At 43.7% G+C, this 22,273-nt stretch overlaps 2 protein-coding genes and 1 long non-coding RNA gene across 8 annotated transcripts in view; 2 read left to right on the top strand and 1 right to left on the bottom strand.

The window, feature by feature from the left end:
* The window catches only part of EFR3A (EFR3 homolog A), an 84,497-nt gene extending 75,548 nt beyond the window's left edge, over nt 1–8,949 (top strand). The window contains exons 20-25 of one of the 4 annotated variants that reach the window (XM_083516662.1): nt 486–574; nt 866–914; nt 1,086–1,189; nt 2,533–2,582; nt 4,202–4,296; nt 7,826–8,949. In XM_083516662.1, the coding sequence (XP_083372788.1) occupies nt 486–574; nt 866–914; nt 1,086–1,189; nt 2,533–2,582; nt 4,202–4,296; nt 7,826–7,827 (389 nt within the window). In that variant the 3' untranslated portion in view covers nt 7,828–8,949. Of the gene's footprint in view, nt 1–485; nt 575–865; nt 915–1,085; nt 1,190–2,532; nt 2,583–4,201; nt 4,336–4,436; nt 6,598–7,825 lie in introns of those variants that run through there. The other 3 variants (XM_083516661.1, XM_083516660.1, XM_083516659.1) reach the window with 3 other exon arrangements.
* LOC310713282 overlaps nt 1–10,984 on the top strand; it is a 93,703-nt gene extending 82,719 nt beyond the window's left edge. The window contains exon 2 of the long non-coding RNA XR_014529183.1: nt 10,387–10,984. This is a non-coding gene — a long non-coding RNA (uncharacterized lncRNA). The remainder of the gene's footprint in view (nt 1–10,386) is intronic.
* Nucleotides 10,985–13,351: 2,367 nt separating this feature from the next.
* Nucleotides 13,352–22,273, bottom strand: part of OC90 (otoconin 90) — a 31,567-nt gene continuing 22,645 nt past the window's right edge. For all 3 annotated transcript variants that reach the window (XM_083516755.1, XM_083516757.1, XM_083516756.1), the window contains 6 exons: nt 22,018–22,062; nt 21,335–21,454; nt 19,485–19,577; nt 17,872–18,046; nt 16,978–17,084; nt 13,352–13,785 (listed from right to left, as the gene is read on the bottom strand). In XM_083516755.1, the coding sequence (XP_083372881.1) occupies nt 13,466–13,785; nt 16,978–17,084; nt 17,872–18,046; nt 19,485–19,577; nt 21,335–21,454; nt 22,018–22,062 (860 nt within the window). In that variant the 3' untranslated portion in view covers nt 13,352–13,465. The remainder of the gene's footprint in view (nt 13,786–16,977; nt 17,085–17,871; nt 18,047–19,484; nt 19,578–21,334; nt 21,455–22,017; nt 22,063–22,273) is intronic.

The raw sequence follows: 22,273 nt of genomic DNA, 5'->3' as shown, positions 1-22,273 counted from the left end.
GTAGCTGTGTTGGTCTGCCATAGTCAAAATAAAAAAAATCCTTCCAGTAGCACCTTAAAGACCAACTAAGTTAGTTCTTGGTATGAGCTTTCGTGTGCATGCACAATTCTTCAGAAGAAGTGTGCAATTCTTCAGAAGAAGTGTGCATGCACACGAAAGCTCTTACTAAGAACTAACTTAGTTGGTCTTTAAGGTGCTACTGTTAGTTTGGGGTTAGTTTTGCCTCCACCCATGCAAGCCAGAGGACTTATTGGAGTTTCAGGATGAATTCCAGCCAGGCAAAAGCACTCAAAGAGAGTGTGAAGCAGGCAGGTGAGGGGTGTGGCCTGGAGACAAGAGGTGTGGCTGGACAGAGTCCTAAGGGCCAGACATAGGGTCCTGGGAGAGGCCACTGAAATTTGAATTGACTCGCTTCAGTTTGGGGCAAAGAAAACAGGAAAACACCATGATGTCTTGACGAGACAGGCATTTCTCTTTTTGTTCAGATGAAGACAGGTTGTCCAGGAGGAAGAGTATCGTGGACACCTTGTCACTTCAGGTAGACATTCTGCCTGGCTGCAGCCTGGATGAAAAGGTATGTAACAGTTCCATTAAAGAAAAGATCGTGCCTCTTTTCCCCCCTATAAACATTCTTCGGTGCTTTCAGTCTATCTATATACCACAAGTTGTGGTAGTCAGGATTGTGATTTGCATTTGCAGATCTACTGTACTGCATTTAAAGTAAAAATGTCACCAGGAAAAAACACACACACATGATTCGAAGGGGTGTTTTCAGGTGGAAAAAATATTTGAGACACTTAAGATGAATTCTAGCTGACCCTTTACTGTGGTTGACACAGTACCCTAAATACTATTGTTTCTTTAGGCAAATAGCACTGAAGAAATCACCTTTGAGACCCTGAAGCAGGCAATAGGTAAGAAAGCTTTGCATTTCTGTATTCACTAGTAACAATAATATGCTCCCATAATATGCTCCTTCAAGGGTAAATTATTTCATTTCACTCTTTGTGAAGATGAATAATATTCCTGATGTTTCCCTTTGCTTTGCTTTCTGGTTACTCTGTTGATACTGATCTCTCCCAAAGACAACAATGGGCTTGAGGAACAAGAGAAAGAAAGGAGGCGCCTTGTGATTGAAAGATTCCAGAAGGCTCCTTTTGAAGAAATTGCTGCACAGTGTGAAACCAAGGTAAGTACTCGGGCCATGATCCGCCTGCTCGATCCTGCTAAGGGCTTAAACAGATGCACCAGGTATGCTGGACCTCATTAGCGACGAATGTCAGAGAGAAAGTGCTAAGGCTCTCCTGTCTCTGGACTAGGAATAGCCAACATGACACCCTCCAGATGCTAGGGACTGCAACTCCCATAATCCTCAACCATTCACCATGCTGATGGGAGTTGGAGTCCCAAACACCCCTATATACTTAGATGCCTCCTCCTTCGCCATGCATACAGGTACCCTTTGGCAAGCATCTTACAAAGGAATCTTCTAGGGCAGGCTTCCTTAACCTCTGCCCTCCAGATGTTTTGAGACTACAATTCCCATCATCCCTGACCACTGGTCCTGCTAGCTAGGGATCAACACAGTTTACCTACTTGCACTTTGACATGCTTTTGAACTGCTAGGTGGGCAGGAGCAGGGACCGAGCAACGGGAGCTCACCCCGTCATGGGGGTTCAAACCGCCGACCCACAGATCAGCAAGCCCTAGGCTCTGTGGTTTAGGCCACAGCGCCACCCACGTCCCCTCGAGACTCCTTAGGGTAGTGATAAAGCAGGACATCAAATCCAAACTCTTCTTCTTCCTGTGGGTTTCTCTGTGATGCTAAAAGGTTTGTGTGGAACCCCTCCCCTTTGAGAGACCCTAAAATTTGTCTTGTTAAAAAAAATGCCTATCCCCATTTCGGCAAGTTTACCATTCCTGCTTTTAAGCGTCAGCAGCTTTGACCTGCGGCCCTTGAAGGGTTGACAATGGTTCAACGTGGCCCTTGACCCCAGAAATGGTTAGCCACCCCTGCCCTAAGAGTTTGCCTTTACAATTTGTGGGTTACTGACACGCATTTTGGTGTGGGCAAGTTTCCTTGAAATGGTTATTCACCTAACTTTTTGCAAGGATATAATCCTGTATGTGTACCCCTCCCCCAGCATATCGGTTGTGTGAATCACTGGTAGTCACTGGGAAAGGGACTGCGCATCTGGGTGTGTCCCCAGTGTCAGGCATGCTGCTGCCCCCACCTCAAGACAGTCATGTGTTCCCACAGGCTTTCTGGTCATGGAAGCCAAATTCATAAGGAGCTGCTCATGCACAAGCTTCCATGCGACTGGACAATCCCAGCTGTGTGGGTACCCACAACCACCATGTCCAATCCCAGTAACTTCATGGTGCCCTAGATGCCCACAATGCCAGTGGATTCTGAGACAAGATCAGTGCTGCTATTGCTGGCTCTGTTTTTTTCCAGACCAATTTGTCAGAAGGTTGCGGTGGTTACCCAGCACCCCTCTCCCTAAAATATTCAATCTTTTCTCCCTGCAGGCAAACTTGCTCCACGACAGGCTGACACAGATATTGGAACGGACCATTCGGTAAGAGTTCATGGAAGTGGTTTTGCGTTTGTGAAGAATAGGGAAGGCTACCAGGTTGTTCCTGGTTTCCAAAAAATAACTTGTGTTTCTGCTTTATTTTGGGTGGGGGCGGGGGGAGATGTTGGCTGCACCCCCATCCATACTTCCTAAGGTCCCATTAATATCTGTAGCACTTCCTTCTAAGGCAGGGGTCGGCAACATTTTTTGAGGCTGGTCCGGTCCACTCCACGGCAGACCTCTTGGTGGGTCAGAGTGTGTGTGCCCACACGTGCGTGCAAGCTATTTCTGGCGCGGTTCTGGGTTGGAAGAACGCCAGAAATAGCGTGTGCGTATGGGCGCTTTTCTGTCCCGGAAGTGCGCCGGAAATGGCTTATACGCACGCGTACAGGCACTCCTCCAGGTGAGGAGCCCCCATGCGCGTGCACACACGCTATTTCCGGCACACTTCCGACCCGGAAGTTGGTCCCCACAGGAAGAAAAAAATTGGCACCGCAGGGGGGGAAAGCATGGAATCCCCACGCCGATCCATAGAACGGCCGTGGGCCTGTTCCAGGTAGCTGAACCTTACACTCCAATCTGGGAGAAAAGGTGGGATATGAATAAATAAAATAGTTGCATAAGTGGGGCAATTGGACAATTAAAAGAACCCCAGACAACTGAAGCTTCCAAAGTAAAGTGGTACCTTGCAAGACGAATGCCTCGCAAGACAAAAAACTCGCTAGACGAAAGGTTTTTCCGTTTTCGATTTGCCTCGCAAGACGAATTTCCCTATGGGCTTGTTTCGCAAGACAAAAACGTCTCGCGACTTTGTTTCCTTTGTCTAAAAACAAAGACATGTTTTGTTTATAAAGTTAATTTATTTTCCCTTCAATTTTTGAACTGCTCTTTACAGTATGTGTGACGTTAAAGAGCAGTTAATAAACTGTTGTTGTACCAAATTTGGCTTTGTTTGGACTTTTTTTGACCATAGGAATACATTAATTGATTTTCAATGCATTCCTATGGGATTTCGTGATTCGCAAGACGAAAAATTCGCTAGACGACAAAACTTGCGGAACGAATTAATTTCGTCTTGCGGGGCACCACTGTATAATGTTATGGAAAGAACCAAAATATGTTGAAGGGGGTTTATGAGTAAGTCAGACATGTGCTGTAAAGTTGAGTAGTCGTGTATACTTGAGCAGAGAGCCATTGAATATTGTAGTTGCGTGAACAGCAAAATGAAGGAGATAAGGATGAAGGCAATTGCTGTACCAGAAAACTGTAACTATGACGCATGACTTAGCTGGACAGAATACCTGTTGTTTAGGAATGCTTAAACCATAAATATTGCTGTATCTTTCAATCTCCTCGGCACTTTCTTCCCTTCCCAGGTGGGGTTAAAGTGGTGTCCATTTCAATGCTGAATAAATGCCTGTTAATTGATCTGATAGGGTTGTCCAGGCAAACCCACAGGGGGTATTGGGTATCACCCCAATATTTCTCCCAGCAGTACCCCAGGCAGGAGACAACCTGAAATGAGTGCCTCATCGCAAACACTGAAAAGCAAGACAAATAAAATTGTGAGCATGCAGTAAAGCCTAAAAACAATGCCTCTATTTGTTCTCCATCTTCCCCAGGCCTCCTCCAAGCCCTTCTGGAACGGTGGCGATTAACACTGGACACAACCATTACCAGTCCATCCCAGTCTACGAGATGAAGTTTCCTGATCTTTGTGTGTATTGAGTGTCCTCTGAATTCATCAAAAAGACAGGTTTTTGGCTTCTCAGAAAATTATTTCATTGATTTTAATGGGGCGTCTGCCCAGAGCAGATTACATTATATTTTGAATATGTTTTTGTTTTGTTTTTATAGGTGAATTCTCCAACACTTCTGCTGTGTCCCAGTAGTAGTGCATTAGTGATAGATCTATACCGGACTTTCCACACGATTAGTTACTTTATTAGTAGTTCTGTGATGTTTCCTCCAGTGTTAACTGCACTATTGCCAGCTGGAGGGGCACTCATGCGCTATTGTGCAACATGAACAGGACAAGAGAAAGGAAGAGAACATTTGTGGCACGAAATGTTGCAGGATTTCAGCAGGGAAGCCGTGGGACATGTACCGATTGGAAACAAAGCAGTATTTCCACCCAAAACAGGCACAAACAGTATTGAAAGCAAGATTGCTTATGAGCACAAATCTTCACAATGAAAAAGACTTCTGGAGGGGTCCTTATTCATTCCACTGAATTCAAGACATTTAAAAAAAAAATATTGCTACTATTTGGAAGGCAAACCTTTCTTTTGTCCCGCCCCTCTTAGCATTTTTTAATTTTAGACTACAGTTTGCAAGTGTAGTTTTGGATGGGCTCTTTTCGTTTTTTTTAACCATGAGTTTTTTGTAACTTGTTTTGACGTATGTGTTTTTGGCAACACTGATATATTTACAGCACTGGGTAGCTATTTATTTGCATAGAATTTACAGCTCCCAGGGAGGAACTATGAGAGTTATAAACAGTCTTGAAATACATTTAAAGTTGTTGTGATAAAGAAGATAATCCATGCATGGAGAGGAAGTTGTGCACACACAGTGGTTTGGTTTGCATGCTAAGCCCAAATCATTGCTTTTGCACAAACGTGTTACATCCCAGAGACAATATTGCAGCTGTATCACACCTCCCTAGTCATTTTACTTCTGCACTGCATGGAGCTAAGCTATGGTTTGGTTTAACACATGGTCAAAACCAAGGCTGGAGACAAGCCACAAGCTAGAATGAAGGTTTGGCTTACAACCTTCAGTTTGTCTGGAGAAAGCTAAGCCTGGGTTCAGACAAAATGCGTAGCCAAACCGTGCCTTAGCTCAGGCATAGGCAAACTCAGCCCTCTGGATGTTTTGGAACTACAACTCCCATCATCCCTAGCTAACAGGACCAGTGGTCAGGGATGATGGGAGTTGTAGTCACAAAACATCTGGAGGGCTGAGTTTGCCTATGCCTGCCTTAGCTCTTCATGGCGCAGCAGCAAAACAACCAGTTGGTGTGAAGCGATTGCAATATCCTTTCTGGAAGCCTGGCCACTAGAATCCCAGCCCAGGAACTGGAGCTGCATACAAGTAGCATTTATTGCTACCAATTATCTGTTGGTGGAGTCTGAGATTCACCCCACCCCGAGCGATTGGCAGCAACTTGACTTGCACATTTCTTCTTAGACTGGACTTTCAGCCTGGGAAAACTCACGCATGGTTCCCTCTGTCACATGTGTGCTTCATCCTGTTGGATCAGCACCCTGATGCAGGCCATAAAAGTGTGTATTCCGTTCAGTGGCAGTCCTCCATATGGGACGCGGGTGGCGCCGTGGTCTGAACCACTGAGCCTCTTGGGCTTGCTGATCAGAAGGTCGGCAGTTCGAATCCCCATGACAGGGTGAGTTCCCATTGCTCTGCCCCAGCTCCTGCCAACCTAGCAGTTCAAAAGCACACCAGTGCAAGTAGATAAATAGATACCACTGTGGCGGGAAGATAAATGGCATTTCTGTGCGCTCTGGTTTCCGTCAAGAGGCTCCATTGCGCCAGAAGCGGTATAGTCATGCTGGCCACATGAACCGGAAAGCTCCATATAATGTTTTGGAGCCTTAAACACCTGTTATTATAGAGTATTGGAATGTGCTGTGCATCCTGCCAAAGGCTATAATGTGGAGACCCTTGCATGCATGAGGCTCCCAATGCTGACTGTCCCATATGGGGCACTCCCTTCCACTCACTGCTGGCAGTTGGAGGATTTGCCCCATGTTTGTGGGGCTGCATCACCAGCCCACGGTCAGGGTGTCTTGCTTGAAAGGCAAGAAGCTTTCTGTTGGGGTCTCTGGAATTGCACTATCCCCCCTCCCCTTCTAAAGGAATATAATTTCTTACAGATTGTGGTTTTGAAATGCAGAGTATTTTGTTAATGAGAACTTAGGAGCAATTAAAGGGAAAGAAAGTTATATTTTTGATATGGCAAGGGATATGGTAAAGGCATTTTAAAGAGGATAAGTATTTCATAGTAGATAGGTAGCCGTGTTGGTCTGCCATAGTCAAAATAAAAAATTCCTTCCAGTAGCACCTTAAAGACCAACTAAGTTAGTTTTTGGTATGAGCTTTCGTGTGCATGCACACTTCTTCAGATACACTGAAATAGAAGTTGCCAGATCCTTCTATATAGTGAGAAGGTGGGGAGGGGTGTTACCATCCTTCTGAGTAACACCCCTCCCCACCTTCTCACTATATAGAAGGATCTGGCAACTTCTATTTCAGTGTATCTGAAGAAGTGTGCATGCACACGAAAGCTCATACCAAAAACTAACTTAGTTGGTCTTTAAGGTGCTACTGGAAGGAATTTTTTATTTTAAGTATTTCATAATGTGCCGAACTGTGAAATGGGTGTGAAGTATTTCTGTGTGTGTGTGTGTGTTTAGCAAACCTTTGTAGTTGATAAGTTTAGAATGTTGTTGTCCAGTAATAGCATACAGTGGTACCTCCAGTTGCGGACATGATCCATTCCAGGGTGCCGTTCGCACCCCAAAAAGTCTGCAACTAGAGCAGCGCCTCTGCGCATGCACGAAGCGCACAGAACGCTTCTGCACACACACGCGTGTTCGCAAGATGCAACATGAACCTAATGCAACATGAGGTATGACTGTATTCCATAGCCCTCTTAATTTGTATGTGCTTTCCTGGATTTCATGGTTAAGTTAAATTTTGTCGGCCCATGTGTTTGGTGTCAACACATTGCCTGTGCAAGGTTAGCGTGTAATATTCTGTTAAAGCTGAACTGCAAAATGTTGTGTAAAGAATGTGATAATAATCAGCAGGGCTGTTGCCCTTCCCTGTTGTTCTGTAGATAACATGGAGTGTTGTGCCAAAGATTTCTCCTGCTTCCCCCACCTCCCCAACCATTCTCCATCAATTTATGAGAAAAGAAACAGTGTTCAGAAAACAGAAGGGATATAAATTTCTGCGAAATTCTCGTGGGCCAGGAACACTTGTTGCACTTACCTGACTTGCGAGGTGGCCAAGGAGTGTGTATGAATGTTCTGCCTTTCATTCTACACAGCGTCGCACTATGCAGTCTTCTTGGGTGCCTGTGTTTCAGAAAAAAGCTCCATGACACCTCAGCCAGACCCTTCTGTAAGCACAAGGGAGCTGTCTACTGTCTGCACCTAGCAGCTGGTCAATGCCATTGTTTTTTAAGTGAAGCCTTCCTTTTTATACTTTTATGTTCACAGGACCTCCCAGACTGCACTAGAATTTTAAAATAAACCAGCATGGAAAGACTCTTTTTTTAAAAAAAAAGACAGGAAAGAGGAAGAACTTCCCTTAAGAACGAAATTGGCACACGCAGCAGTCTCAAGGGTTTGGTGGTCACATGTACCCAACTACATACCCTGGCTTTTTCCACTCTTCAGATAAAGTCCAGGGGAAGATGCCATGGACCTTTTTCAAATCAAGAAACTAGGGAGGCTACAGAGTGCTGCAGAAATGTTTAATGGAGATAAAAACATACAGCCGTGGCCTCCTCACCGCAATAAAGTTAAGCCCACCAGATTCTGAAAAAGGTTCTAAAATACCCTGGGAATAAGGGAAGTCTCTTTTTTCAGGGTAAGAAATCTTCTGAGGAATTGTCGTGTGAATGCCACACACCACTTTTCATGCAAATTTTGGGATCCTGGCCTGTATACGTCAAGACTAATAGGTCAGCAAGTCTAATCAACTTTGCATTCGTCTCAGTTGTTTTTTAAAAAAATTCTTTAGAAATGGCAGGAGATCCATGTGTTGGAATAAAATGAAGACACAGCCCCTGCATGAAATCCTTATATGTGTTCGTTTTTCAGGTTAACTGCTGATTTAACCATTAGGACTAATCCTCCCCAAACTCTCAAAAAATGGGAAGTTTTCATAATGAAGTCTTCTGGTTGGCTAAAGAATGGGGCATCAATGCTTTAAATAATAATTGTTTTAAGAAATTATGGACCCTGTAATCCAGGGGTGACTAAACTATGGCCCTCCAGATGTTGTTAGCCTACAGTTCCCATTGTCTCTGACAGTTGGCCTGGCAGGTAGAGGTTGACTGGAGTCCAGCAACATCTGGAGAACCCACAGGTTAGCCACCCCTGCTGTGAGCATGTTAAGCCAGTTCTAAAGGGCTACAGACTTCGCTTTTATGCATTGCCCCGGCAGGATTTTGACCCTTCCGGGTAGTGGTGCCCACCCTGTGGAACACCCTCCCATCAGATGTCAAGGAAATAAACTATTTGCCTTTTAGAAGATATTCGAAAGCAGCTCTATATAGGGAAAGTTTTAATATTTTATGTTTTATTGTGTTTTTAATCTTTTTTGGAGGGACTCGCCCAGAGTGGCTGGGGCAACCCAGTCAGATGGGTGGCATATAAATAATAAAGTTATTATTATTAAATTATTCTATTCCTACAGCAGCCCCCATTTTTACGCCAAGAGAGAGCTATTCCCTGGTGATTAGGAGATTACCTGGTGCCAAATCTAATGCAACATGAGGACCCGCAATCAGGAAACCCCCCAATTTGTTGATTCACAAACTGTCTTAAGGTTCTCATACAGCTCCTTTGATCTGTGATCCCTTGTATGAGGAAAATACTTTGCCTGTGCAAGATAAAGTTGTTGTGCACATACATGTTGCATGCCCTCCAACATTTCTCCAATGAAAATAGGGGTGCCCCATTCCGTCATTATAATTGTACTATTTATACCCGCCACATCTTACTGGGTTGCCCCAGCCACTCTGGGCGGTTTTCGACATATATAAATACAGTGGTACCTCAGGTTACATACGCTTCAGGTTACAGACTCCGCTAACCCAGAAATAGTACCTCAAGAAGTTTGCTTCAAGATGAGAACAGAAATCGTACTCAGGTGGCGCGGCAGCAGCAGGAGGCCCTATTAGCTAAAGTGGTGCTTCAGGTTAAGAACAGTTTCAGGTTAAGAACGGACCACCGGAACAAATTAAGTACAGTGGTGCCTCGCAAGACGGAATTAATTCGTTCCGCGAGTTTTGTCGTCTTGCGATTTTTTTCGTCTTGCTGTCGGGAAAGTTTTGGAAAAGCTTCAAAAATCACCAAAGTCTTTAAAAACCTCAAAAAAGGCTACCATATGAGTTGCTCCTCGAAGTCAAGTCGCAACTGTATTAACGGTGTTAAGAAAAAGGAAACAAACTTGCAAGACGTTTCCGTCTTGCGAAGCAAGCCCATAGGGAAAATCGTCTTGCGAAACAGCTCAAAAAACAAAAAACCCTTTCGTCTAGCGAGTTTTTTGTCTTGCGAGGCATTCGTCTTGCGAGGTACCACTGTACTTAACCTGAGGTACCACTGTACATAATAAAACATTAAACATTAAAAATACTTCCCTGTACAGGATTGCCTTCAGGCGGCTTGGGGGTCGGATAACTCCATACCCTTCAACATTTCTCCAATTAAAATAGGGATGTCCTAAGGAAAAGTGAAAAGTAAGGGACTCTGGTGGCACTGTGGGTTAAACCACAGAGCCTAGGACTTGCCGGTCAGAAGGTTGGCTGTTCGAATCCCCACGATGGGGTGAGCTCCCGTTGCTCGGTCCCTGCTCCTGCCAACCTAGCAGTTCGAAAGCACGTCAGAGTACATGTAGATAAATAGGTACCGCTCTGGTGGGAAGGTAAACGGCGTTTCCGTGCGCTGCTCTGGTTCGCCAGAAGCGGCTTAGTCATTCTGGCCACATGACCCAGAAGCTGTATGCCTGCTCCCTCAGCCAATAAAGCGAGATGAGCGCAGCAACCCCAGAGTCGGCCACGACTGAACCTAATGCTCAGGGGTCCCTTTACCCTTTACCTTTAAGGAAAAGTGGGAAGTTCCAGGATCAAACCAGAAACCAGGACAGCATCTCTGAATCAGGGACGTCCCTCTGAAAATTGGGGCACTTGGAGGGTCTGATGTTGTTGAGTGAAAGAAAAGACACCGCAGATGTGGCTTCTGCAGAACAATTATTTCGTGGCTGTTCTCTATACAGTGGTACCTCGGGTTACAGACGCTTCAGGTTACAGACTCCGCTAACACAGAAATAGTACCTCGGGTTAAGAACTTTGCTTCAGGATGAGAACAGAAATCATGAAGTGGCGGTGCAGCAGCAGCAGGAGGCCCCATTAGCTAAAGTGGTGCTTCAGGTTAAGAACAGTTTCAGGTTAAGAATGGACCTCTGGAACGAATTAAGTACTTAACCAGAGGTACCGCTGTATGTGCAACCCACCAGAGCCATTTCCCCATGTTGTGCCCCTTTGAAGCTTTTGGGGTTGGTACAAGAGACCCCTTGCACATCTTTCACGTTCTTCATTGGGGCTGGAGCAGGAGAATGCCCAGGTTGCTTGCGCCCATAGCTTTCCCCCCCACAAAACTTAAAATCAAAGTGAAGCAGCAATCGTCCCCTCAGAACCACACCCTGAGCCCTACAGATGTGGTTTCCCTTTTGCTTCAGTGGTGCGTGTGAACGAAGCACCACCAAAGTGTCTAAAAAACTTCCCTTTGCTTGCACACTTCCAGTATTGCATTGTATGTAATAAATATTTTCTATTTTTTTTAAAAAAAAATGGTTTTTGTGCACCAGGACCTAGCATTCATAGTTGTGTTACTACTGTCTTATTCTTCTTTGTATCCATCTGAAGAATGTCACTTTATCCAACAAACACAAACCCCTGTGTAGGAAATGTCACCTGGTACAGATCTCTACAGACCAGTTGGGATTCATGTGTGGACGCTAAAGCCCCTTTCCTGGGATCCACATAGTCCAGCTCTTTGTTTTCATTTCTTTCTCTAGCTTCCTAACTCTCTGGAGGAAAACACTGCTAAAACTAAAAAATGCAGATTCACACACTTCAGATTGGAAAACTGTCCAGAGTGAAAATATGGCTAGTTTATTCCTTTCACCGCTCATGTTTCCCTAACTTTTACCTAATGAAAAGCTTTTGTGAAATGTAGAACACACTGTAATCTTCTATATTTAAGCAAATAAAGGTACATGTGAAAATAAGCCGCACTGTTTGCACGTGTCTTCCTGAAATTATTATTACTATATTATGGTTGCCTTAGGCTTTTAATGGCCTCGTGATGTGCTGAGCCAGGGATGCAGAAATCTCTGGTCCGTGGGCCAAATTTGGCCTGCCAATCTGTTTTAATGAAACTACACCCTGCTGCCCCACACCCAGTCATATGTGACTATTTTGGATTATTTTACAGGGTTTTTCCTCATTAAAAATAATAACAGGACTCCCACTTGTCTTTCTCATGATTAAAATAACTTCCCTTCCAAATTTAATATTTGCCTCAGGGAGGAAAAATTACAGGTAACCATATCTGTAGGTTTTCGCTGTGGGGCAAAGAGCTTAGGGAGGGAGAGGGTGGGCATGGGGCCCTGATTTAAATTGCTTTTCCCTTCACAACTGTTTATAATGTTAAAATCCACAGGAAATCCAGAGAACATAACTACATATCTTCTGCACTGTATACTGGTGTACCTTGATGCAGGATATCATTTTGGTTTCCTGTCTCATCAGAAGTAAATCTCATTGAATCAGTGAGGCTTACTCCTAAGTAATTGGGGTCAATCTTCTTTGTATTGTGAATTTTAAATATCAAAGAAATGCATCACCCATTATTTTTATCTCATGGGCAGAAGTGATCTCTCCTGTGGGTTTTATCTAGGCTCCTCTGCTAAAGTCGCAGCCTCTTTGTCAAAGTCGAAAGAACCATCTGGATTTGACGACCCAATTTTGGCCACTCTATATTTGAATTTTAAAATTAAATTTAAAATCCCAGTTCTCCTCCCCCCCCCCATCCCATTCCAGTTTTCTTGATTTTTAACTAAACCATCCCTTCTTGGTGCCTGAGTGAGGTAAAACAAGATAGAATGACAACTTTATACTGAATTGTGAAATCAAAATAGTGAGTTATGTCAAATGAACTGTGTGGTTTGGGAGCTGCACGGTCAGGGAAAAAACAATGCTGTCCAGGGTTGTAAAGACTGCGGAGAGAATAACTGGGTGCACTCTTCCCACCTTAGATCAAATCTATGCTTCCAGGTGTCACAAGAAAGCTGCAGAGATAGTGCAGGATAGTGCGCACCCCGGAAATGATCTCTTTCAGCTTCTGCCTTCTGGAAGAAGGTACTGGGTTATAAAGACGAGGACTAGCCGCCTGAGAAACAGTTTCTATCCAGATGCGGTTTTGGTTTTAAACACAGTGTAAGGTAGTCTCTGTGGGAGTATATTGTATTTAATTGTGGGGTATCAGAGTTTTTAGGGGGTTAACCAAGCTGGGATAGCAGGCTTGTTGGTTTTTGAATGTCTGGTGTAGATATTTTAAATTTCATTGTTCTGTATGGGACAATGACAATAAAGATTATCGTATTGTTATTGTATCGTAACATTGCTTACCTGAGAGTAAGCCCCACTGAAACCAGTGGGACTTACTTCTGAAAATACATGGTTAGATTTTCAGCCATAGCTGGCCACTTTATTAAATTTGTCTTTAAGGTGTCACAAGCTTTTTGGGGGGTCATCGTTGCTGCAAAAGACTATCAGGGCTACCCATCTAAAAAAATTTTAGCTTTGAAAGGGATCATGCAGGGAAGGCTACTGATTTGTAAATATAGTGTGACTCAGCAGCATAGATTATGACAAAATTATGACAACAAACAATATAATGGAGCCATAGCAAACAGCAGGAGGGATAGCAATGTATCCGGCAGGAGCCGAGCAGCAGAGGAACGAAACCAGCTCGCTTTAATGTTGCATAAAGAGCAGAACAGACAGTACTAATTTCATACATTCCCTACTCCTGATAGCTTCCTAACTGGTGCAAGAGAAACGCCTGTTATCTTCTTTGCAGCCGTACAGCTCTGGAGATTCCCCGGGCCAGGCGTGCTGACCTCTTCCCTCTTCCCAAAAGGCTCCTCGCCAGATCGGTCTCCTCGCTGCTCCTCTCTTCCTCGCTGGAAGCCCTGGAGCTGACCCCAGCACCGCTCAGGGGTCTCTCATGCCCTCCCCTACGGCAGAACAATTTAACCTCCGGCTCCGGACAGGCTTGTCTGTTTGGAGACCCCATGCTTTCGTTGAAAGAGGCGGCCGCCATGCACTCAGCCGCCGCCTTGTCGCAGGAACACTGAAGCTTTTCGCACATCGTCCATCCGATACCTGAGAAAAAGATGCTTCGTGTTAGTTTGTCAAAATCGGACTAGATAATAATCAGGGCCGGCCCTACCATGAGGCAAAGTGGGGCAGCTGCCACAAATGAATCGGGAGGCAGCAGAGGCAGCTCCTCTTGCTGTCCCTTTTGAGCCTCCCATCCTAGCTTTCTTGTAATAATAATAATAATAAATAATAATAATAATAATAATAATAATAATAATAATAATAATATAATTTTATTTATACCTCGCCCTCCCCGGCCAGAGCTGGGCTCAGGGCAGCTAACACCAGTAAAATTACAGTAAAATCATAATAGGAAAAAACCCCACCAATTTAAAATACAGGTTAAAATGCAATTTAAAATGCAGCCTCATTTTAAAAGTAGCCCATAGATCAAAACCATAAGGGGAGGGAAAGATAAGGGTCAGACTGAGTCCAAACCAAAGGCCAGGCGGAACAGCTCTGTCTTGCAGGCCCTGCAGAAAGATGTCAAGTCCCGCAGGGCCCTAGTCTGTTGTGACAGAGCGTTCAACCAAGTTGGGGCCAGTACTGAAAAGGCCCTGGCCCTAGTTGAGACCAATCTAACCATCTTGCGACCTGGGATCTCCAAAATGTTGTCATTAGTGGACCTTAAGGTCCTCCGCGGGGCATACCCCATTGTTGACATGCCTCTACCCTTACTAGCTTGTCCTGGGCCTGTAGGTCAGTTGAAGTGGGTTTTCCCCTTCCCACCAGCAATGGTTGTACATTGGGTGGGAATTTGTGGGGGTTTCAAAGCAGTTACCCTCCAGCTGTGGAATTCCCTTTCCCTGGAGGAATGAATGCTTGTATCCATAACAGGTGCCTGTTGCCCAGTCACAATAACTCTGTTTATCCTGGTTTGTGGTGAATTGGTAGAAGCCAAACTCTAGATCAGGGCTTTCCAAACTAGGAAAACTGAATTACTGTGTCTAAAAAGTGTGTCACCTGTAGTGAGGTTTTTGTTTTCAGGGGGTACACGGTACCAGCAAATTTTTAAAGAATAAAATAGAAAAGTGGCATTTACTGTAACAACTTCATGGTGAGTGAATACCAGAACATATTTTTCCAGGGAGTGCTGCTTGTCGAAAAGTTTAGACAGCTCTGCTCTAGATCAAACAACGTTACATTGAAAATGTGGTATTGCTACATTGATTTTATGCCATTTTATTTGCTCATTCATTTATGCCAACAGAGCCTAGGACTTGTCGATCAGAAGGTCGGGGGTTCGAATCCCCACGACGGGGTGAGCTCCCGTTGCTCGGTCCCTGCTCCTGCCAACCTAGCAGTTCGAAAGCACGTCAAAGTGCAAGTAGATAAATACGTACCACTCTGGCGGGAAGGTAGGCAGTGTTTCCATGTGCTGCTCTAGTTCGCTAGAAGCAGCTTAGTCATGCTGGTCACATGACACGGAAGCTGTACGCCAGCTCCCTCAGCCAATAAAGCAAGATGAGCGCCGCAACCCCAGAGTCGGCCACGACTGGACCTAATGGTCAGGGTTCCCTTTACCTTTACTTAAGTGGTTTTACTGACTGCATTAGAAACCTCTTTGTTGCAAAAAAAAAAAAAAAAGTATATAAATGTTGGAAATACATCTCCCCCCCCCCCTTGGCTAGAGATGTGATGGGGAATATGCAAGCCTCCAGATGTTGTTGGACTGTAATTCACATCATCCCTGACCATTGGCCATGTTGTCTGGGACTGATGGGAGCTGGAGTGCCCATAACATTTGGAGTTCGACCCTGTTAAGAGGACAGAACTGTATGTGCAAGATAGTATGCCCCGGATCCCAGGAAGAGCTTCTCTCATCACTGGCACTGAAACAACATTCAGCTAGGCTGGCTGAGTTTGGTACATGGAGTGGGGACAATGTTGTCCTCTGCCTCGGGCAGCTAAATGTCATGAGTCAGTTCTGACACTAAAATTAGGATTGCTTGAAGACTTTTGAAAGATCTGGCTGGGTTTCCCCAGCCACTCTGGGTAGCTCCCAACAGAATTTTAAAAATACAATAAAACATCAAACATTAAAAACTCCCCAAAACAGGGTTGCCTTCAGATGACTTCTAAAAGTCAGATAGTTGTTTATTTCCTTGACATCTGATGGTAGGGCGTTCCACAGGGCAGGCGCCACTACCGAGAAGGCCCTCTGCCTGGTTCCCTGTAACCTCACTTCTCGCAGGGAGAGAACTGCCAGATGGCCCTTGGAGCTGGACCTCAGTGTCCAGGTTGAATAATGGGGGTGGAGATGCTCCTTCAGGTATACTGGGCCGAGGCTACTTAGGGCTTTAAAGGTCAGCACCAACACTTTGAATTGTGCTTGGAAACATTGGGAGTCAATGTAGGTCTTTTCAGGACCGGTGTTATATGGTCTTGGCGGCCACTCCCAGTCACCGGTCTAGCTGACACATTCTGGATTAATTGCAGTTTTTGAGTCACCTTCAAAGGTAGCCCCACGTAGAGTGCATTGCAGTAGTCCAAGCGGGAGATAACCAGAGCATGCACCACTCTGGTGAGACAGTCTGCGGACAGGTAGAAACTCTGGCCCTATGCAGATGATGTTCCCATTTGAGCATTCTTACACATAGTGGGAAGGGACGCTGGTGGCGCTGTGGGTTAAACCACAGAGCCTAGGACTTGCCGATCAGAAGGTCAGCGGTTCGAATCTCCACGATGGAGTGAGCTCCCGTTGCTCAGTCCCTGCTCCTGCCAACCTAGCTGTTCGAAAGCACCTCACAGTGCAAGTAGATAAATAGGTACCGCTCTGGTGGGAAGGTAAACGGCATTTTCGTGCGCTACTCTGGTTCACCAGAAGCGGCTTAGTCATGCTGGCCACATGACCCGGAAGCTGTACGCTGGCTCCCTCGGCCAATAAAGCGAGATGAGCGCCGCAACCCCAGAGTTGGCCACAACTGGACCTATTGGTCAGGGGTCCCTTTACCTTTACCTTACACATAGTGGGTAAAAAACACTATCATAAAAACATAAGATTAGCCAGTGGCGCATCTGGTCCAGCATTCTGTTCTCACAAGTTGCCAACCACACAGCCATGGGAAGCCTGTAAACAGGACCTGAACACCACATCACTCTCTCCTCCTGAGTTCTCCAGCAACTGGTACTGATGTTTATGTTGCCTTTTATTGTAACAGTGAAGAAGGGAGTCACCTTTCATCCCAAACTTACACTTTGGCGTGCGATCAAAGCACACAACCTCAGATCGCGAATTTCTTTCTGGATGGCATCCAAGTTTCTTGACTTGCTCCAGGCAGCAGTGATGAGAGAAACAGCACCTGTAGTTACACAAAAAGTGCCAAAGTGTTAAGTCTTCTGCAGAACTGCATTTTTTGTATTGCTTTGAATGTCTGGATCCCATAAAAATTTGTCAGAGTCTTTCTAGGTCACTTTCATCAAATGTCTTGGAATTATCCAAACTCTGGTTGTTGGTCATGACAAGGCATGCTTGTGGAACCATCAGAAACAGTGGTTTATTACTCAAAGCACTACATTTCCCAGTCCCCTTAACAAACTATAATTCCCAGGATTCTTTCTCCAAAGTTGTGTGCTTTGAATGTTTGAGACTCTGGACTCAGCTATACAGCTGCAAATATAATGCTTTAAGTGTGTTTTAAGTGCATTATACAAATGCAACACTAGATTGAATGGGTGAACTTATGGCAAATTCAATACATTTTAAAAACTTTTTTAAAAAGCATTTTCACAGCGTTTTTTAAATATGTGTCTAGATTCCACTTCTGTCTTTCTGAAATGCTTTCTATTTACTGCATTTCATTGGATTTCATTCATTTTATCAATGACCAGTGCATGGGGGGGGGTTTTAAAAAAAATACGAACTGTCTGAACAAATATCTTGAAAAGTGCCAACGCAAAATGGCTGCCATGGGTTGACTATTTTTTTTATTATATTGCAAGCCATCCTAGGCAACGTTTGGGGCACAAATGGTGAAATACCCATTTCTTAACATTAAATGTATTTTACTGAAGTAATGTGTGCTGGTGCTGCTGGGGTTATTGCTTGCTTGGTGCTATTTTGTGTCAAAAGTGTTTGCCAGGAGCAACCTGTCCAGTTCATCCGTTGGGTGGCCTCTGCCTTCCTGCCCACAGTAGCATCCGTATAACTCAAAGTCCTCCGGGCATCGGTCGGTTAAGCAATACAGCATCTCCCCCAACTGTGGGAGCACTCGTTTGACTCTTCCGTTGTCTCTCAGTTGCAGGAACGTAAACCGGTCACAAACTATAGAAAGAAGTAGAAATCCAAGTCATATAATTTGAGTCTATCTTTGGACACCTTCTTGTTGTTATGGTCCTCCCTAGAGTTCTTTATGCCAGGGTAGGCAGAAAATAGGTTGGGATCTCCTTGTGATTTGTAGGAAACTGACCCCCTATGACAAAATGACAAACCTAGCAAAGCAATGACAAACCTAGCAAAGGATGACAAACCTAGACAGCATCTTAAAAAGCAGAGACATCACCCTGCCAACAAAGATCCGTATAGTTAAAGGTATGGTTTTCCCAGCAGTGATGTATGGAAGTGAGAGCTGGACCATAAAGAAGGCTGATCGCCGAAGAATTGATGCTTTTGAATTATGGTGCAGGAGGAGACTCTTGAGAGTCCCATGGACTGCAAGAAGATCAAACCTATCCATTCTGAAGGAAATCAGCCCTGAGTGCTCACTGGAAGGACAGGTCCTGAAGCTGAGGCTCCAATAGTTTGGCCACCTCATGAGAAGAGAAGACTCCCTGGAAAAGACCCTGATGTTGGGAAAGATGGAGGGCACAAGGAGAAGGGGATGACAGAGGACGAGATGGTTGGACAGTGTTCTCAAAGCTACCAGCATGAGTTTGACCAGCCCTCCTCGGCACGGTCCCTGACCCCCCCCCCCGTCTGATCATAGAATCATAGAACTGTAGAATTGGAAGGGACCACAAGGGTCATCTAGTCCAACCCCCTGCAATGCAGAAATTTTTTGCCCCACATGGAGCTCGAACCCATGACCCAGAGATTAGGAGTCCCATGCTCTACCGATTGAGCTATGTTGCAGCTTCATAACTTCAACAACTAAAAAGATTCCCACCCCTCCCCACCTGCTTTAAATTAGGACACTGAAAAAGGATGTTAGGAGGAAAACCAGGAGTGGATTTCTAGTGCAAAAGGATTTCATAGAATCATAGACTCATAGAGTTGGAAGAGACCACAAGGGCCATCGAGTCCAACCCCCTGCCAAGCAGGAAACACCATCAGAGCACTCCTGACATATGGTTGTCAAGCCTCTGCTTAAAGACCTCCAAAAAAGGAGACTCCACCACACTCTTTGGCAGCAAATTCCACTGTCAAACAGCTCTTACTGTCAGGAAGTTCTTCCTAATGTTTAGGTGGAATCTTCCTTCTTGTAGTTTGGATCCATTGCTCCGTGTCTGCTTCTCTGGAGCAGCAGAAAACAACCTTTCTCCCTCCTCTATGTGACATCCTTTTATATATTTGAACATGGCTATCATATCACCCCTTAACCTCCTCTTCTCCAGGCTAAACATGCCCAGCTCCCTTAGCCATTCCTTGTGAGGTCAGTTCTGATACTAGTCGCAAATTCCTGAGCTGAGCAGACACACCCTGATATTTAATTTTTAGTGGGTGGCTGAGATCCAGTGAAGGAGCAAGATCACCCCCTTCTCACCTTCTCCAAAGGTTTCATCAGGATCTGGCGTCTCTTCTGGAGATATTGTAGAAAAAGTTCTACCTTCTTCTTCAGCTATCTTGAAATGATTCCCTGTAGATCAGATAAAATGAGGGTTTTTGTTTTGTTTTTAGAACCTCAAGCTTTAAATAAACCTAACTGGTTTAAAAAAAAACACCCCACAAAATGACACAAAGAATCTCCAGGCACTCTTAAAACGAACAATTTATTGTGATATAAACTTGCATGGGTTAGATGTCCATCAAATCAATTGCATCAAGTGGTCAGTTAAAATGGTAAGGATAGATAAATGATAGAAATAGATAGATATAGATGATATAGATAGATAGATAGATAGATAGATAGATAGATAGATAGATATAGATAGATGATAGATAGATAGATAGATATAGATAGATAATAGATAGATAGATAGATAGATAGATAGATAGATAGATAGATAGAGATAGATAGATAGATAGATAGATAGATATGATAGATAGATAGATAGATAGATAGATAGATAGATAGATAGATAGATATAGATAGATAGATAGATGATAGATGATAGATGATAGATGATAGATAGATAGATAGATAGATAGATGATAGATAGATAGATAGATAGATAGATAGATATAGATGATAGATAGATAGATAGATAGATAGATAGATGATAGATAGATAGATAGATAGATAGATAGATAGATAGATAGATGATAGATAGATAGATAGATAGATAGATAGATAGATAGATAGATAGATATACACCCTGAGTATTGTTGAGAGAGGCAGTTCAAAATGAGACCCACTGCCGGATTTACGTATAAGCTAAACATGCTATAGCTTAGGGCCCCACTCTCTTGGGGGCCCCCCAAAAAATTAAAGGGAAAAAAACCTGGATGTACCTTTCCAAAATATAAGATAACAAAACAAATAAAATAAAACTTACATACAGAACAGTGTTTTGTGTTGTGTAGGCTCCTAGGATGTAAGTAATGGGCCCTGCCTGCTAGCCTGCTCCCTAAAATATCACTGGTTTGCTATTATTATTTCATGTTATAGCAAGTTTCTAGAGACTAGATTATGAGTCTTTGTAAACTGTGTTTCTGAATGAACTTTTGTTATTGCCAAATGCCAATGTGTTTGCATTAGTAAGTTTGTTATGAATAAAAAAATCAATTTAAGTTAGAGCTTAACAATTATTTCACTATTCACATACTTTTTAATTGTATTTCACTATGAATATACTTCTTCTTAATTGTATTTCAGTTCAACAATTACTTTGATAAAATACATAATTTGTAGCGTTCAAATTGCTTTAGATACCTATTAGGTCCATAAATTACCATATAGCATATATTCAAAACAAAAAACAGTGACAATTTGTTGTTGACAAATGACAGCAGGACATATAAAGGGACCCATTATCTTCAGTAGCTTAGGGTACTAAATCTGGTCCTGATGAGACCAGACAGTCAAGCAGTACCAGGTAAGAACAGCATTGCACAATCAGGAATAGGAATGATGCACTCCCTACTAGAGACCATTGGTGATGAATTGGCATAGCAAATAGTATAAATAATCACCTAAACAGAAACAATCACATGTCTATGGACCTCTACAGACACTTTACATTTTTTTTCATCAGATGGATACCTGAGTCTCAAGACTCAGCGATTCAGCTGCAAATAAAATGTTTTAAGTGTGTTGTAAAGTGCAATATTACAAATGTGACGCTAGATGGAGAAAGTGAGCTATGGCAAATTCAATGTATTTTTCAAAATGCGTTTTTTGAAAAAGCCTTTTCACAGCGTTTCTTATATGTATGTAGATTCCACCTGACTTACCATTGTCTGTTGATCTCCCAAGAGAATCAGAAGTTGAAACCGACTCAGGCTCTGTTGAGCTAATAACAGCAGGTGGAGCAGCACTGGTTTCTTCTGTGTTGAAGGCTTTCACTGACAGCCCTGAAAGCACACTCGTGATTAAATCACTCGCCTACTAAACAATAAATTTGATTTATGTCATTGGTCTTTATTGGCATAGGTTTAAACCATGGGTAGGCTAAGGCCCGGGGGCCGGATCCGGCCCAATCGGCTTCTAAATCAAGCCCGTGGATAGTCTGGGATTCAGCGTGTTTTTACATAAGTAGAATGTGTCCTTTTATTTAAAATGCATCTCTGGGTTACATAAATAATCCAAACACACATATATAAAAACTAGGAAGCCACCATTGAGTAAATCAGGCAGCTTTAGATTTAGCTTTAAAATTTTTAGCTAAATTCCCACAAAACAATCTTGGTCATTCCACGGGTGGGGAGGCACCACTAAAAAGTCTGTGGCCTGAAAAGTGTCAGGGTTTAGAGGCCTCATTCCTGGTTTACTTAAGATATTGAAGACAGGGGTGCCTCTTGGCCCCTGTGTAGTGTTTTTTCCTGTCCTCTTGATCCATCTTGTCAACATCTGGAATAAGGAAAGAAGAAGGTTCCCAATCACATGGGATATAAACCACAGGGTGACGCTGACTTACCTCTTGGTATGGAGTTTCCAAAAGGTCCAGCAAGGCCTTCCTGCGCTTTAATCATGAATAAAGCAGAAAGTATATGTTAGCAAACCAGACAATGTGGTGTACTCTTTGCACAGTATTTGTTGAGGTTCCCTATCTCAACTCCCCACCCTAAAGCAAAGGCCAAGAAGAATGAGGATTGATTAAAAAGGTTTAGAACTTTTAGAACACCAGTGATTTTTATGAGGGCATTTTCAGCAGAGTGCAAGGACTGGAAACC

Source organism: Podarcis liolepis, assembly GCF_965112155.1.
Source record: "Podarcis liolepis genome assembly, chromosome: 8".
Lineage (NCBI taxonomy): Eukaryota > Metazoa > Chordata > Lepidosauria > Squamata > Lacertidae > Podarcis > Podarcis liolepis.
The sequence above is the reverse complement of the archived record's forward strand: the minus strand, read 5'-3'. Positions and strand labels throughout refer to the sequence as shown.